Source organism: Ixodes scapularis, unplaced genomic scaffold, assembly GCF_016920785.2.
Source record: "Ixodes scapularis isolate PalLabHiFi unplaced genomic scaffold, ASM1692078v2 PGA_scaffold6__148_contigs__length_123643588, whole genome shotgun sequence".
Taxonomy (NCBI): domain Eukaryota; kingdom Metazoa; phylum Arthropoda; class Arachnida; order Ixodida; family Ixodidae; genus Ixodes; species Ixodes scapularis.
The window spans coordinates 104677707-104692852 of NW_024609881.1; the positions used below are offsets into that span (position 1 = coordinate 104677707).

The 15146-nt window shown below is 46.8% G+C and overlaps 1 protein-coding gene across 1 annotated transcript in view; it reads left to right on the plus strand.

Moving 5' to 3' along the window:
* The first annotated feature begins 7374 nt into the window (after window positions 1-7374).
* LOC8053857 overlaps window positions 7375-15146 on the plus strand; it is a 72945-nt gene continuing 65173 nt past the window's right edge. Inside the window, exon 1 of the mRNA XM_042294447.1 lies at window positions 7375-7563. Within this exon, the coding sequence (XP_042150381.1) occupies window positions 7375-7563 (189 nt within the window). The remainder of the gene's footprint in view (window positions 7564-15146) is intronic.

The following is a 15146-nucleotide window of genomic DNA, read 5'->3' on the forward strand; positions in this document are numbered from 1 at the left end:
TCGTATATCTGGGTTTCCTTTGGGGTTCTTTTTCTTTCCTAATTACCAAATAATGTTTTTACTTTTCGCGAGTTAATATTGAAAGAACGAAACGGCCGAATTTCATTTAGTGAACCTCCAAAACAGGTCTTCATCTAAAGTGATAACTCCCGTGGATAAAGTCTTGTGTTCTTTGTCTGTTATGTTTTTCCGACGACTCTACATCTAAAGTGATAAATCCCGCGGATGAAGTTTAGTGTTCTATTTTTGTGCACGCTAGACTACGAATTGCAAGATATGTAGTCTTTTTTAGCACGTGAGACTGCAAAGTTTAATCTATATTCAATTCTTTGTGTGCGAAACTGACCTTCTGGACGTCGTTTTTATGTACATGAAACACCAAAGTTGGACCCGTGAAAATTGTTTTGTGTGTGCATTTTTATGTTAAAATTTTGAATTATGGAAAGTATTTTTTGTGCACCTGGAGATTGCGAATTTCTACCTGTTTAATTTTAGTGCTGGTTCTCTTTTATGTGCGAAAGACTGCAAAGTTCAAACTGCATAAAATATTTTGTGTGTGATAAATTCTTTTTGCGAATTTCGGCTCAGGGAAAGTGCATCTGTATACAAGTGAGTCTGCAAGTTTCGACTTGTTTTCTTTTTTATGCTGGGTCTGGTCTCATAAGCCCCCTGCTGGCTTGGTCGGGCCCTATAATACACTCGTAGAAAGCTGCATTTGTGAATAATTTAATAATAATAATAATAGTATTATTAAATTCAGTATACCCTTTCTGCTTAGGTTTTAGAAAATTTGAAACCACTAGATTTCGCTTTGACAACACTGGCAGATCCATTTGCCGGATTGAAGTCCACTGGTTCAATGAAACAGCTAAGAGAGTTAATATGACAATCAATGATACCGATTTGCTTGGAAACTGTACGTAAGTAGAGAAGCATCTGTATGCGTTCGTGTAGATTTCTTCACAAATTACTTGAGATTTCTGTCTTCAGGCCTCACCGAAAATATAAAAGATATCCCACTGCTCCTGCAATGTTTATCACACAATTCAGAGCCTTGTGGAAAGGTGTAAATATAGACAATGTAAGCTTGTGTATATGGAGTGTTTAAAGCAATTGTCGGCTTCCTGAATTAGTTAATATGCATTTGTGAAAGAAAAGCTGCGTTTCACCATAAAAACTTGCATATCAAGCACATCCAGTAATGCGAGAGTTTCTTCAAATGAAATAAGCACGTTTTCATTTACTGCTAAAATCTTTTCCAACCGATGACTGCAGGCAGGTTGTTGCAAGATATTTGTAAACCTGCGTTATAGAGCAAGTTTCCTTTTATGTTCTGTTAAGTTTTAAAAATTCTAAAGCAAAACCTTCGAGAATGATGCCGCTGAAAATATAACTAAAAAAAAAAACGGGAAACTAACAAGAGGTGTGTATGAAGATGCCCTAGCTTTTCATTTTCGCTGATTGCCCTTTTTTTAAGTAAAGCTAGTTCTACTTTACTTGTCTTTAATACTGAAATATGTGTACCTTAAGTGATTTACGGTAAGCAGCTAAATGTGGCTGATATCGGCGCTTTCTCACGAGACCACTCATGCTATAACCTTCGGCGGGATTTGCCGTATGTGGTTAGCACTGTGGTTCGGCATCGACCTTTTATGAGCATTTATTGACACTTCCTGAAGATGCACGTTTTATTTTTAAGCATAGAAGTCATTTGCTAACCTTTTTGCCACTTTCACAAAATGTCGCTAAAGTTTTTTTTTTTTTTTTAATTCCGTGATTTTTGTGTATATTTTTTTTTTCAAAGGTGCCTGGGATGTAATTTTACCGCTCATTTAACTTTGAGGTGGGAAGTCAGTATAATGTATCCGGGCTCTGAAGATACAAATAAATAAATAAATGCAATTAGCAGACAATTTTTGTAATTGTGGCTATCTCTTTGCTTCTACTTCCGCGGAATGGTGTATTTTAGAAATTGACACTGACTTGAGCTTGTTGGAACTCAGGTAATGGCGTACCGTACCAATTGCTTTGAACATCCCTTAGATTGTTTAATTGGTTTGGTGGATTTTTTTTCTTCGCGCAAGAAATTGAAATTGAACATTGGTTTTCCCGCATATTAGTTGCAGTCCACGGAATGGTACAGATATTGTGGAGGCTCTTGAAGAAGGAAGAACAAAGCAACTTTCAACATTACGAATTCCACGAAGAATAGGTAATGCAGGCGATAAGAATTGTTAAATTATCTATTATATCTGATAGCTTTGACAGCTCATACATGTGAAAATGTCGACGCAGTTAACACAAATGTACAGTTAAGACATTTTTGCGAGTTTTCTCGGGTAGCTTAATGGCTGCAATACACACCAAAAATTCAATAGGATTTCTGTATACTAAAAAACACTCAGTAAAAGTTTTGTTAAGGAACCTATATTGCTAATTTGAATTAAATTATATAATTTTGCTTGTGCTTTTTTCGTGCAGCTTTTTCGCTGAGAACATGTTATACTGCGTGTAACTCGATGTCTACGTCATGTTCAGAAATAAAAAAGCGCGCGCTTATTCTAGTAAAAATTTACAAAAAAACTTGTTACTGACTTCAAGCACGTATTATGATTGACAGTTGCAAAGTGTCTGAAGCAGCCGCGCATATCGACATACTAATTTTATGCCTCACGTTACCTGGGACTAATCTCCGAGTTAAGGTTGCGCTAGTCCATTTTCTAAGTCAATGCGGAGTGCAAGTTCGTTTGCTTATTGCGCAGGGGTAGCGCTGATGCATGTCAAATCGCCGAGCTATTATTGGCCGATTAAAAAAAAATACTGAGTATACCTCAAGGCACCTAGCACTAAGGCCTATCTAAAGCGTCTTTAGCAGACAATCTTTTCGACTGAAAAGCGGCGCGCGTTCCGCAGGCAGCGACAGTCCCAGAAACAAAAACAGGCGCGGTAACAAGGAACTGCAGTTTCTTGTCTGCTAAATACGCCGGCTCTCGGCGTCGTCTGCTCGTTCGTTGGCGGCAGCTGGCATTGCGACCGCTTGCGCAATCTCTTGTCTCCCGTGCGAAACGGCGCCGTGTTGTTTGCAGACCGGTGTCTTCGCTGCGTTTCCATACGAGCTGAGCCTTTTTCTTTCTTTATTTTTTCTGAAATAAGTTCGCTCTTTGCAAATTTTACAAAAAAAAAAAAAAAAAAGAATGCACCATCTGTGGGCAACGCTGCACAAAGTCGTAGCGCGATAGGTTGAGAAATTGAATTTTCCGGTCGATTTAAAGAGCCTGGCGTCTCCTTGTATCACCCTGTATATACATTCCGAAAAAGTAGATAATATTGTCACGAATGAACAGGCGAGGAAACGAAGAATAACTGAAAAAACCTAACGTTTAATGGGGCGAACTTGGGCCCCAAAATAAAAAGGAAACAGAAGATAACAGCAGAGAGTGGCGGGCATCGAAGTCGGTGTAACAGCAGAGTCGAACGCTGGGGCGAGATTGACTGCGGCTTGCCACGCTGAGCGCTGTTTGTACACGCGTGGGCTTTTGGAACAATCGTCGTAGAAGGTTCGGCGCGTACAACATTCTAACCTCGAATCAGCAACACGGTTCTCGAATGTACCAGAACATCACGTTACAGAGTTAACAAAAATGTGCACCCGCGGCCAGGAATCGAACCTTGACTTTTTGCGTGAATGGCAAGCACGATAGCCGTTAGGCGACGGCCGCGCTGCTTACTTTGCCAGCTGCGCGAGGGGCAAACTCTGGCTTCATTACTGATGTTAGTTTTGTTAAGTCTTTCTTTCATCTCCTGCCCTCTTTTACTGGCTTTTGCAGCTGCTTTGTCTCGGGAATGCCTATGAAACGATTGCCGGAACACTTGTTTATCAGAAATCGCCAACTTTTTTTGTTCCTCGAGCGATTGCGACAGTCGCACGTGGCGCGCTTACCGTGGCTCATACAGGGGATATCACGGGTTCCGGTAATGTATGCACAAGCTGAAGGCTATAGTTCGAAAAATGAAAGCCGCTTACAACTCCCTGTAACGCCAAATTAGAGCGCAGCTCTTGAGGAGGAGGAGGGAAGGGCACTGGGGGGGGGGGGGGGGTTAAACTAACCAGGGGGGGGGTCACGTTACCTTGGGGTCACGTGACCCCCAATGCCGATGATGTCATCACTGACGTCACTGATGACGTCATCAGTGACGATGACGATGCGGGTACCGATGACGTCATTAGTGACGTCACTGATGACTTCACCAGTGATGATGACGATGACGATGCGAATGTCGGTGACGTCATCAGTGACGTCGCTGATGACGTCATCAGTGATGATGACGATGACGATGCGGATGCCGGTGACGACATCAGTGACGTCACTGATGACGTCATCAGTGATGATGACGATGACAATGCGGATGTCGGTGACGTCATCAGTGATGATGACGATGACGATGTGGATGCCGGTGACGTCATCAGTGATGATGACGATGACGATGTGGATGCCGGTGACGTCATCAGTGATGATGACGATGACGATGTGGATGCCGGTGACGTCATCAGTGATGATGACGATGACGATGCGGATGCCGGTGACGTCATCAGTGATGATGACGATGACGATGTGGATGCCGGTGACGTCATCAGTGATGATGACGATGACGATGTGGATGCCGGTGACGTCATCAGTGATGATGACGATGACGATGCGGATGCCGGTGACGTCATCAGTGATGACGATGACGATGTGGATGCCGGTGACGTCATCAGTGATGATGACGATGACGATGTGGATGCCGGTGACGTCATCAGTGATGATGACGATGACGATGTGGATGCCGGTGACGTCATCAGTGACGATGACGTCATCGGGGGGTCACGCGACATCGGCGGGGGTCACGTGACCTCGAGGAGGGGGCCACGTGACTTCGGGGGGTCACGTGACCCCCCACGAGGTCACGTGACCTTGGTGGGGGGCTCGCGCGGTGCATTATGGGACATTTCCCATGATGCACCGCGCGGTTACGCCGACGCCGACGCCGACGGCGACGCCGCTCAAGCCGGAAACGGGCCCCTAAGAGCTGCGCTCTAAAATACAGTACTCTTCATTTCCGCTTTCCATCCTACACTGCGCGCTGCCGGGCCTCTTTTTCTCTTCAAACACCCTATCTCTGGTTCCCCGTCGCAGGACAGGGAATATCACTGACGCCCAATCTCCTGAATTGTTCCGACGCCTCTGGCCACGTGTCACGCTTTGGCAGAAACGAAGCACATAAAGCGAGGTCAGTAGTAAAAGAGAACCAAACGCTTTGTTTTTTTTTTTTTTTTTTTTTTAATAAAGGAAAGCTTCGATTTGAGATTTGAAGTTCTTGTCCGACGTGTTTCTTTTTGTGTGTTTTATCGGTATTTACCAGAAACGCGTGAGCCTACCCCTATTACATTGACGGGTTTCTAGTAGAAAGGTCATACACTTGTTTTCGACATTTTCAGTGTGATTGCTGGGATCTTTCTACGATGCGTAAATGTTGACATTAAGGCACTTTAGTTTCACTCCTTTGTGAGTGTTGAAACGTAGACGGTAAATAATCCGACTGTCTGCCGTAAGAGGAAAATTACGTTTGCATTGTTTGCAAAAAATAACTCTCCACGAAATATTTGTTTCTACGAAGGAAAGTTTAAGATATGCGATCATTGAACTTGAAAGTCTGTAGATTTTTTGCAGAATTTGTTTTTCTAATTTACAAAACCTTAATCTGCTACGGCTTGTCTGTGACATTTTAATGTCTGTGTCATTTGTCACATGTGTGACACATCTGTCACACATGTGACAAATCCATAATTATAGGTAGGCGTAAAAACAAGACAACTCGGTAATTTATAGAGGCCTACCACATCATCAGCGGAGGAAGCGAATGTGTAAATCACGGGTCTTTGGCATTATAAAAAAAATAGTTTAAATTTCTATTTGTTTTTTTTTACGCCTACCTATAATTATGGATTTGTTAAAAGACGGTTGACACAGGCACTCTGTGAAGTGAATAGACTACTTTCATAAATCAGTCACCCTGAGAGTTGCATTCTGGGAACCTGTAGGCCAGGTGCGGAGCGTGTATGAATTTAGCTGCCCACTGATTCCTACAGTGCATAACGATGAAGATTCCGCACGTGCCACCATGAACTATACTCCATTCCACCTTATGACGTACCGCAAGAAAGCCTACAAGCGCGAGCTCCTTGCTCTGATACAGATATCGGCGACAGAAGCTGTCGTGCATTAAGGGCAGCTGCCAACGCTATGAGCTCGCGCGTCTAGCATTCGCTGCGGTACAACATATGGTGAAACGGAGTAGAGGCGACTGCTACGATGGGAGCTGTGTGCCGGGCCAACACCACCTAGACAGAAGGCCTCCACACGCGTCATCATAGTCAGATCGATCGAGGCGAGAGATTGGGCACGAGTGCTGCATCAGTGTTCGGCTGCGGCTCGTGGCCAATCAGCGCGTCGAAGGTCGGACTCGCGTCCAATAGCCGACCGAGCGCGATCCGACTGTGATGACGTTTCATAGAGGAAGAGGAAACCATGCGGACGCCTTCTGTCTAGGTGGTGTTGGCCGGGCGCACGTGTGGAGGTTTTTTTTATTTTGTCTTCGTTTTATTCTAATTTATAGTTGTGGTTCAGCGCCTGTACAGTTGTGTACGATCCTTCTATTTGTCCTTGTCTTATAGCGCTGTTTTTACCATAATCATGTAGACGCGTTTCGAGTACGCTAAAGTACGCTTGCTGATATTCACATTTTTATCCTTAACGTTATTCAGCAGAGCATAACGCACGAACACTATTCAGTGTACTTAAATTTAAAAAAAAACAAGAAAAAAACTATATCGTGCTTAGACGCTTTCCGCGTTCATATGGTTGCTCATAAATATCTTGTCATATTTTAACCAAAGTGCTCTTTCGCTTTTTTTCAAATAGAATTGAAGTGACAATTGAAGGTCTTGCCACGCTGTGTATCTTGGCATTAAACTGTTCCATACCCACACAAAAGGTCACCATTCTGTGCAAGTTGTTAAGCTGACTCTGACGATTTCCATTTTTCGATCTTCGATTTTTGGAAGCATACACATAGCAGATGCAGTCTGAATAAAATGATAAATCACCTTTCTTGTTAGCCCGTGTGGGCTAACAGGAAAGGTTATTCTTCAATTTTTGTAAGGCTACACCTGCTATATGTATTCTAACAAAAAGCTAAGTTCAAGAAACAGAAGTCCTATGGCATAAAACGTATTTAACATCGGGATCAGCTAGTATCTTTCCATCCTTTAGCAGGACTGAATATTTTATCGCTAGTGTGAGAAAGCTTAGGCAGGCTTGGAGTCCCAACAGAATGAGTTTCCTAAACGTTATTTACTTATGCATAGAGTTATTGATCACTCCTTATTACATTGACTGTTTTCCCGATGTACCGAGTAAGTACGTGAGCGATAAATGCAAAGAGGCAGCTAAACATTTTGCCGTACCAAATGTTCCACTGGCGTACAACAGTGCACTTTTTTGCATGTATCAAAACCTTCAGGTGAGTGTTTTAGTTTATATAACTATTCTAATTGTAAACTAGACACGATTAACATGTATATATTAAATATAGCAGTCTATAGCGGTGGCTTGCCAAAATAGAAATGCTAATAAATATGTGTAACTTGGTTGCGTACCGGAATTAAACAAGTCACATACTTATTAGCGCTGAATTGTTGTTTGCGCTATCATATATTCAAATTTTTTTGCCTTGTCCATAATTGTCATCTACACAGTTTGGGCCAACGGCTTTCTTGCATATGTTTTAGTGGGTATCAAGGGACCTTTCAAATGCAGGACATATCAAATATGTAAAAGTACAGCTTCCAGATTTTTTAACAATATCGTGCGAACGTGACTGGCCGGTTGATCAGCGCCTTATGGCGCGAAACAGCAAGTTAGCAAGTCTAGTCGTGTGCCCTGCGCCACACGCGCGTAGTCTTCCTGGCCTGCTGTTTTACACCAAAATAATACGCTGGTCTACCTGCCGGTCGGCGTTCGCGCGATCTTATTTAAAGTCTGCAGGCTACGTAGGTTAAAAAAAGATCTGTGAAATTGTTTTAGCGTATGTTCCGTCGGAAATCGACAAATAAGGTTTTCCTGTGTATAACATATGGAATACCCTTAAGTCTTATTTATTATCAAAACAAAATATTTTCTCTAACAATTTTAATTACCTTTGTTTTTTACATCCCAAATCGAATTACAAACATTAGAGGGAAGAGGCTAGGCTAGATAAAATATATTCCGCTTGTAATTTAAAAAAAAGAAAGATGTTTACAGATCTTTGTAATGCGGAATTAGACCGCAGATTTGGAGGTCTTTTGATTTTGGGATATGCCGTGCTAAAGAATATAGGACTACATATCTTTATATAGAAATATAGACCTCGTACTCCTGCGTACATAATATGAATTATATATATATATAATGTATTTATTATAATAGTAATTATATCAGGAAGAGGAGAAGAGGGTAAGGAGGACCCTCCCCTCCTTGTCGTCCTCCTCCTCCTCCTCCGGTTACGCCGGCGGTGACGGAGACGCCGACTCTGCAAAAAAACAGAAACGAGCGCCTAAGAGCTGCGCTCTAAAAACAGAATCAAATACATTTTTAACAATTATATCTTTGCTATCCCATTAAAAAGATTGTAGTGGTTGGCGATTCGCAGCTTGGAGTTAGTAGAGCCCATAACTTACACGGCAGAGCACAGGGATCCGGCTATTAAGCTCCACCCCTCGTTTTTATCTGGTTAATGATAGTTCCAGGATGCTGTCGTCTATCACACAAGTTAAAGAACCCTGGCTTCAATCCTTTAGTACTGGCAAAAATATTTATCTAAGGAGAAGTAGTGTCGCATACTGTGGTAGCAAAACCTCACGCTCACTGGGTGCCTTATGTGTAATTTGTTATTTTGCCGACGTTCTGCACGCATTTGTAATGTGTAAGGAAAGAGTATTGTTATTTTTATGGTCTAAAGTGTCCCTTAGGGTTCCACGTGTGCCTACTCGAAATAATTCATCATTTCATAATTCCAAACATTTCATTCTTTTAAGCCCAATCGTTAGACTGACTGTTATTACCAGTACTCTGAGAAACTCGATAGTTTTACCCCGTGCTTCAGGGAATTTAATATTTCTATCGAAGACCTATCCGGCGGGTGAATAATGATTGTGGTTCACTTTAAGATTGATTTCGGAGAGCACAAATGTTGTTGGGTCTGTGTTTGAGCTGCTGCTTCGTATATTTTTCGTTGTGAGTGCCTCTCAAACCTGTTTCTACATTACTGCGATTTCTCATCATTGTACATAAGTCCTAGAAATTGTATTTTGTTGTCATTCAGCTCAGTGTATGTTGTGCATAATTATATGCAGTTACTGTAGAGTGCATTGCTCTTCTGTGTTTGTGTTTTATGTATTCAATTCCATCCAGTGTGCTGGTACCAAGACCGAAAGGTTGTTCCTGGGCACTATAGTAAACTTTGATTGATTAGTATTATTATTATTATTATTAAAGATATTTTATGAGCTTCACGAAGACTTCATAACATGGAGTAGCTGCAAAATCAAAGAAAGGTATCAAGTCTGTTTCCTGAAACCCATCTCAAGACCGATGAAGAAAAAAACAATTTATGTGATGTTCTGTGTATCCCCGCTTTAGGTTTGATGGTAATGTAGTGTCACATAGTCTGAGTAATCATATTAAACTATTTTTTTTATTTAAAGGGTTCAATAAACGAGTTTTGGGCTGGGATAAATAAATTTAGATTTGTATTTCACTAATAGCATCTTGTTTAGTGGGCCAAACGAAAAAAGGTAGAAACTCAAAAACGTATCTTACGAAAATTTGAAAACACAGCGGACTATTTCGTACCTCCTTCCCTTCGAAAGCTCTCTGCCTTTTTCACTGTGAAACATCCGCGGTACTCAAAGTGCGTCACCCGGTCCAAACGCACGTCACACGGCACCGGACTTCACTTATTCCCTTCACCCCTAAGCTGACAGTGCGGTGGAAGCTATGTGCTTGCCGGACCAATCAGCCGCCTTTCTTTCATCACCTGACCTCATTCTCTGTGGGTGGGTATGCACGAGGGAGCGCGATCACGTTGCAAAAGTGCGTCTGGTCCAACAGCACGTAGCTTCCACCGCACTGTGAGCTTAGGGGCGAATAGGGTGAGCAAATAAATTTTGTCCGAGTTTTGAGCGATGCGTGCTAATTGTCTAAGGGTTGAATGGCGGTGTCCGCGTACACAAACGAGGGTCCGAGCAAGAGAGGATTCCCTCCGTTCCCTTTTCTTGAACCGTTTGGTACAATGCGCGATTTGTAAGTTTAGAAAGAAAGCTAAGAAAGAAAAAGCTGAAAAATCATTTCAGGACCCCTTTAAGTGTTTTGGAGACAAAGCCCGTTAGCATTTGCGATTTTCTGTTTCAGTTCATGAGCAGCATGCTCATCAAGGTGGTGTTCATCATACAAGCCCAACATGGTTACGATGAACCCGTGTCTGTACCTGGTTTTGTGTTCGTGCAAAAAAAAAGATATTATTATTATTATTATTATTATTATTATTATTATTGTATTAGTATTAGTGTAACTTTGGGAGTGTGCTGTGTATGTACATGCGTTTGTGTGATCATCATCGCTCGTATCACAGCGTATATGTGATGTACGTTGAGTTCGGAACTGGTCCTGTCCAACAAGCCTTTTGTCTGGCTTTGACAGACCCACCTTTCTATCAATTGAAGTACACGCGTAAATAAACGGCGGGATGCCGCCAAGTACGGACGGATGCTGCATCTGTCTCCGTGTCTTTTTCGGGAGACAGTCCAGATTTCGCTGCGCCAAGTGCCGCCATCGCGTACATCAAAGATGTTTAATGCTCGTGGCCGAGCAGCTAATTGTTCAAACAAGTGGGGTAAGCCCATTTATCTACAGCCACTGCGACGGTTCCCTACCTGCTAGCTTTAACATCATATTGCCGCGCGCGCTAGCCAAGTAGGCAGCGCGCGCGTGGCCTAATGGTTATCGCGCCTGCCTCCCATGCGAAAAGCTAGGGTTCGAATCCTGGGAGCGACGTGTCTTTCGTTTATTCCTGCAATTTAGTGTTCTGGAGAATTCGAGAATCATGTTGCTTGTTCCAGGCCCGAATGTTCTACGCGTCGAAGTTTCTACGCCGATTATTCCAGAAGACCACGCATGGTACATAAGGGGCTCCGCGTGGCGAGCCGCAGTCAGTTTTCGCCCCAGCGCTCGACTGTGCTGCTACGCCGACTTCGACGCCCGCGACGCTCTGTTATTATCTTTGCACCCTTTTATTTTTCGGCACAAGTTCGCCACATTAAACGTTTATTTCTCCCTGTTTATTTCCTGTTTTCTTTTGGTCACCACCCGTGACATTTTGGTGGAGGTGCGGGGTACCGCATGCCCATACAGCGTTCCCCTCCCAGGGCCCGCAGTGCAAGCCCGATTCCAAGCCCTGTGACAAGACCACTCAACGCGGAACATGCAACTCGGACCAGTCGCCGAACCCAAGGTCTACGCCCGGAATACGGACTTCTGCCACCCAGGACCAGGCAGCCTACGAGGCCGACGATGGACGACCAGCAATCGCAGTCCCCGACCGCCGCCGCCGTCGTTTACCTGCCTGTTGCCCAGCGAACCCCGACGACCTTCCATGGCGAGACCCACGAAGACGTAGAGGACTGGCTCCTGCACTACGAACGTGTAGCACGCCATAATGGATGGACCACTGAGCAGCGCCTCCAAAACCTCTACTTCTCCTTGGAGGGTACCGCGAGGCAGTGGTTCGAGAACCACGAGGCCTCGCTTACGTCGTGGGACACCTGTATCGCTGGCCTGAAGGAGACATTCACGAACCAGACACGACGACAGCGAGCGGAAGACCTCCTTCAAGTACGAACTCAAGGGCCCAACGTAACGGTAACCAGCTTCGTTGAAGACGTCCTCCTCCTGAGCAGCCGCGCCGACCCTCAGTCCACCGAGGAAAAGAAGCTGCGTATCCTGATGCGCGGCGTGAAGGACGACATTTTCGGTGGCCTCGTACGCAACCCACCGACGACGATTCAAGAATTTGTAACCGAGGCGACGAACATTGAGCGTGCAATGCAAGCCCGAGCCAGCCACTACCAGAGGCTACCCGGCGTCAGCGCGGTTCCGCCGTCCGCTTGCGACCTTGGCTCCAGCATCTCCAGCATTCGCGAGATCATCCGGGACGTCGTCCGGGAGGAAATTAAGAAGCTCCTGCCTGCTACCCACCAGCCGGCTTCGGTGTCAATAGCCGAAGTTGTCCGCGACGAGGTTCAGCGGGCAATTCAACTGGAGGCTCCTGCCAACGTAGCTGCACCCGAGGAGCCCACCGTGACCTACGCCGCAGTTGCCCTACGGCCACCGCCTCCTCCTCGCGCCTATGTCGCGCCGCCCCGACGCCAGTCTCCTGCGCCGCAGCACGACCGACGCCGCGACGACCAGCCCCAGTACGCCAGCCAGGAGCCCCGTGTACCCCGGAAGACCGATGTGTGGCGAACGGCCGACCGACGCCCGCTCTGCTACCACTGCGGGGAAGCCGACCATGTGTACCGCCGATGCACATACCGACGACTCGGGCTGCGCGGATTCCACCCAAACGACCCGCGCCCCCGGTATGGTGAACGCCCTCGGGAGATCGACGAGTACCTGCGACGACCCCAGTTCCCCGAGCCTGCGTCCCGCCGAGAGTTCCGGTCGCCATCGCCCCGACGTCCAGCTTCGCCGATGCACCGACCCCGACGTGAAAGCCTGTCACCCCTCGCTCCTCACCGGGGAAACTAGGCGCGGCAACCCCTGGAGGTGGAGTTGCCGAAGACAACCGACGTAAAGAGCCTCCAAGAACGACGGAGCGCTCCCACTCTCCCGACTCCACGCATCACAACGACGCTCCTGCATCGGTGTCCAACAACCTGAACGTTGTGATCGACGGCCTCGACGCATCGGCACTCGTGGACACCGGAGCAGACTACTCAGTCTTGAGTAGGAGGCTCTCCCGCCGCCTTCGAAAAGTCATGACGCCGTGGGAAGGACCCCAAATACGAACCGCCGGAGGACATCTAATCACACCAGTCGGGAGATGCACTGCTCGCGTCGAGATCCACGGTGAAACGTGCCCTGTCAAGTTCGTCGTTCTGCAAGACTGTTCGAGGGACGTTATCCTCGGAATGGACTTTCTCTGCGAGTATGGCACCGTCATCGACCTCGGAACAAACCGGCTGACGCTACGAAAACCTGCTCCACCAGCGGAGGAACCCCAAGCGACGTCACCCACGGTCCGAGTCCTCGCAAACCACGTAAACCTACCACCGCGGTCGAGTGTTTTCGTACTTCTCGGGATCGATGAAGCTTCCTGTGGCGACGTTCTTCTCGAGGGAAGCCTCCAATTGCTCCTGGGAAGAGGCATAGGCGTCGCAAGGGGAGTAGCTGAACTTCAGGATGGGCGGACTGTGGCCCTCGTGACGAACTTCCGAAACGAAACGCAACACCTCACGAAAGGTGCAGCCGTGAGCCACGTCGAGAAACTCCGAAACCCCGCCGAAATCACCGCGATTATTGACGAATCCTCGCCGCCCCAGCAAGACAGTACGTCGCCAGCGCAGCTCGACATTGACCCTAAGCTTCCGGGCCCTAAACGGCGTCAGCTGGCTAACCTCCTCGCCGAATACCGCGACTGCTTTGCGACGTCGTCGAAGATGCGCCGGACCGCGGTTGCCAAGCACCGCATCGTTACCGAGGACGACGCGCGCCCTGTGCATCGATCGCCGTACAGAGTCTCCGTTAAAGAAAGGAAGGTAATCCAGGAGCAAGTCCAAGGGATGCTGAGAGACGACATAATCCAACCTTCAAATAGTCCGTGGGCCTCTCCAGTCGTGCTGGTTAAGAAGAAGGACGGAACTCTTCGGTTCTGCGTGGACTACCGGCAGCTCAACACGGTTACGAAGAAAGACGTCTACCCACTCCCCCGCATCGACGACACTCTAGACCGGCTGCGCCACTCTCGATACTTTTCATCGATGGATCTGAAGAGCGGCTACTGGCAAATCGAGGTCGACGAACGGGACCGAGAGAAGACAGCCTTCGTCACGCCGGATGGACTGTACGAGTTCAAGGTGATGCCCTTCGGACTATGCACGGCGCCAGCAACTTTCCAGCGTGTCATGGACACCGTACTGGCAGGGCTGAAGTGACAGAGTTGTCTCGTCTACCTTGACGACGTCGTAGTATTTTCAGCTGACTTCGACGAGCACTTGAGACGACTCCGAGCTGTTCTTCAAGCCATTCAGACCGCCGGACTCACACTCAAGCCGTCAAAGTGCCGGTTCGCCTATGACGAACTGAAGTTCCTTGGCCACGTGGTTAGTAACGAAGGCGCCCGCCCAGACCCCGAGAAGACTCGCGCCGTCGCGGCATTTTCAGCGCCGACAGATAAGAAGGCCGTGCGAAGATTCCTTGGACTTTGTGCCTATTATCGACGCTTCGTTCGGGATTTCGCAAGGATTTCCGCACCACTTACGAATCTCACGAAAGACGCCGAGAAGTTCGAATGGGCCGAGGAGCAACAGCAGGCATTCGACGAACTGAAACAACGACTCCAGACTCCTCCTGTGCTTGGACTTTTCGATCAGGATGCGGAAACAGAAATTCACACGGACGCAAGTAACGCGGGACTGGGCGCAGTACTAGTCCAAGTGCAAGAAGGCATCGAGCGAGTCATCGCCTACGCAAATCGGACATTGTCCAAGGCGGAGAAAAATTACTCCACGACTGAGAAAGAATGCCTTGCGGTCGTCTGGGCAATAACGAAGTTTCGTCCGTACTTGTACGGGAGCCCGTTCCGTGTAGTCACGGACCACCACTCGCTCTGCTGGCTTGCGAACCTGAAGGACCCGTCAGGACGCCTCGCTCGATGGAGTCTTCGACTACAAGAGTTCAACATGACAGTGGTCTAAAAGTCAGGCCGCAAGCACAGCGACGCCGACTGCCTGTCCAGAGCCCCCGTCGAAACCCCTTCCGGCTGCAGCGACGACAATGACGACGAGT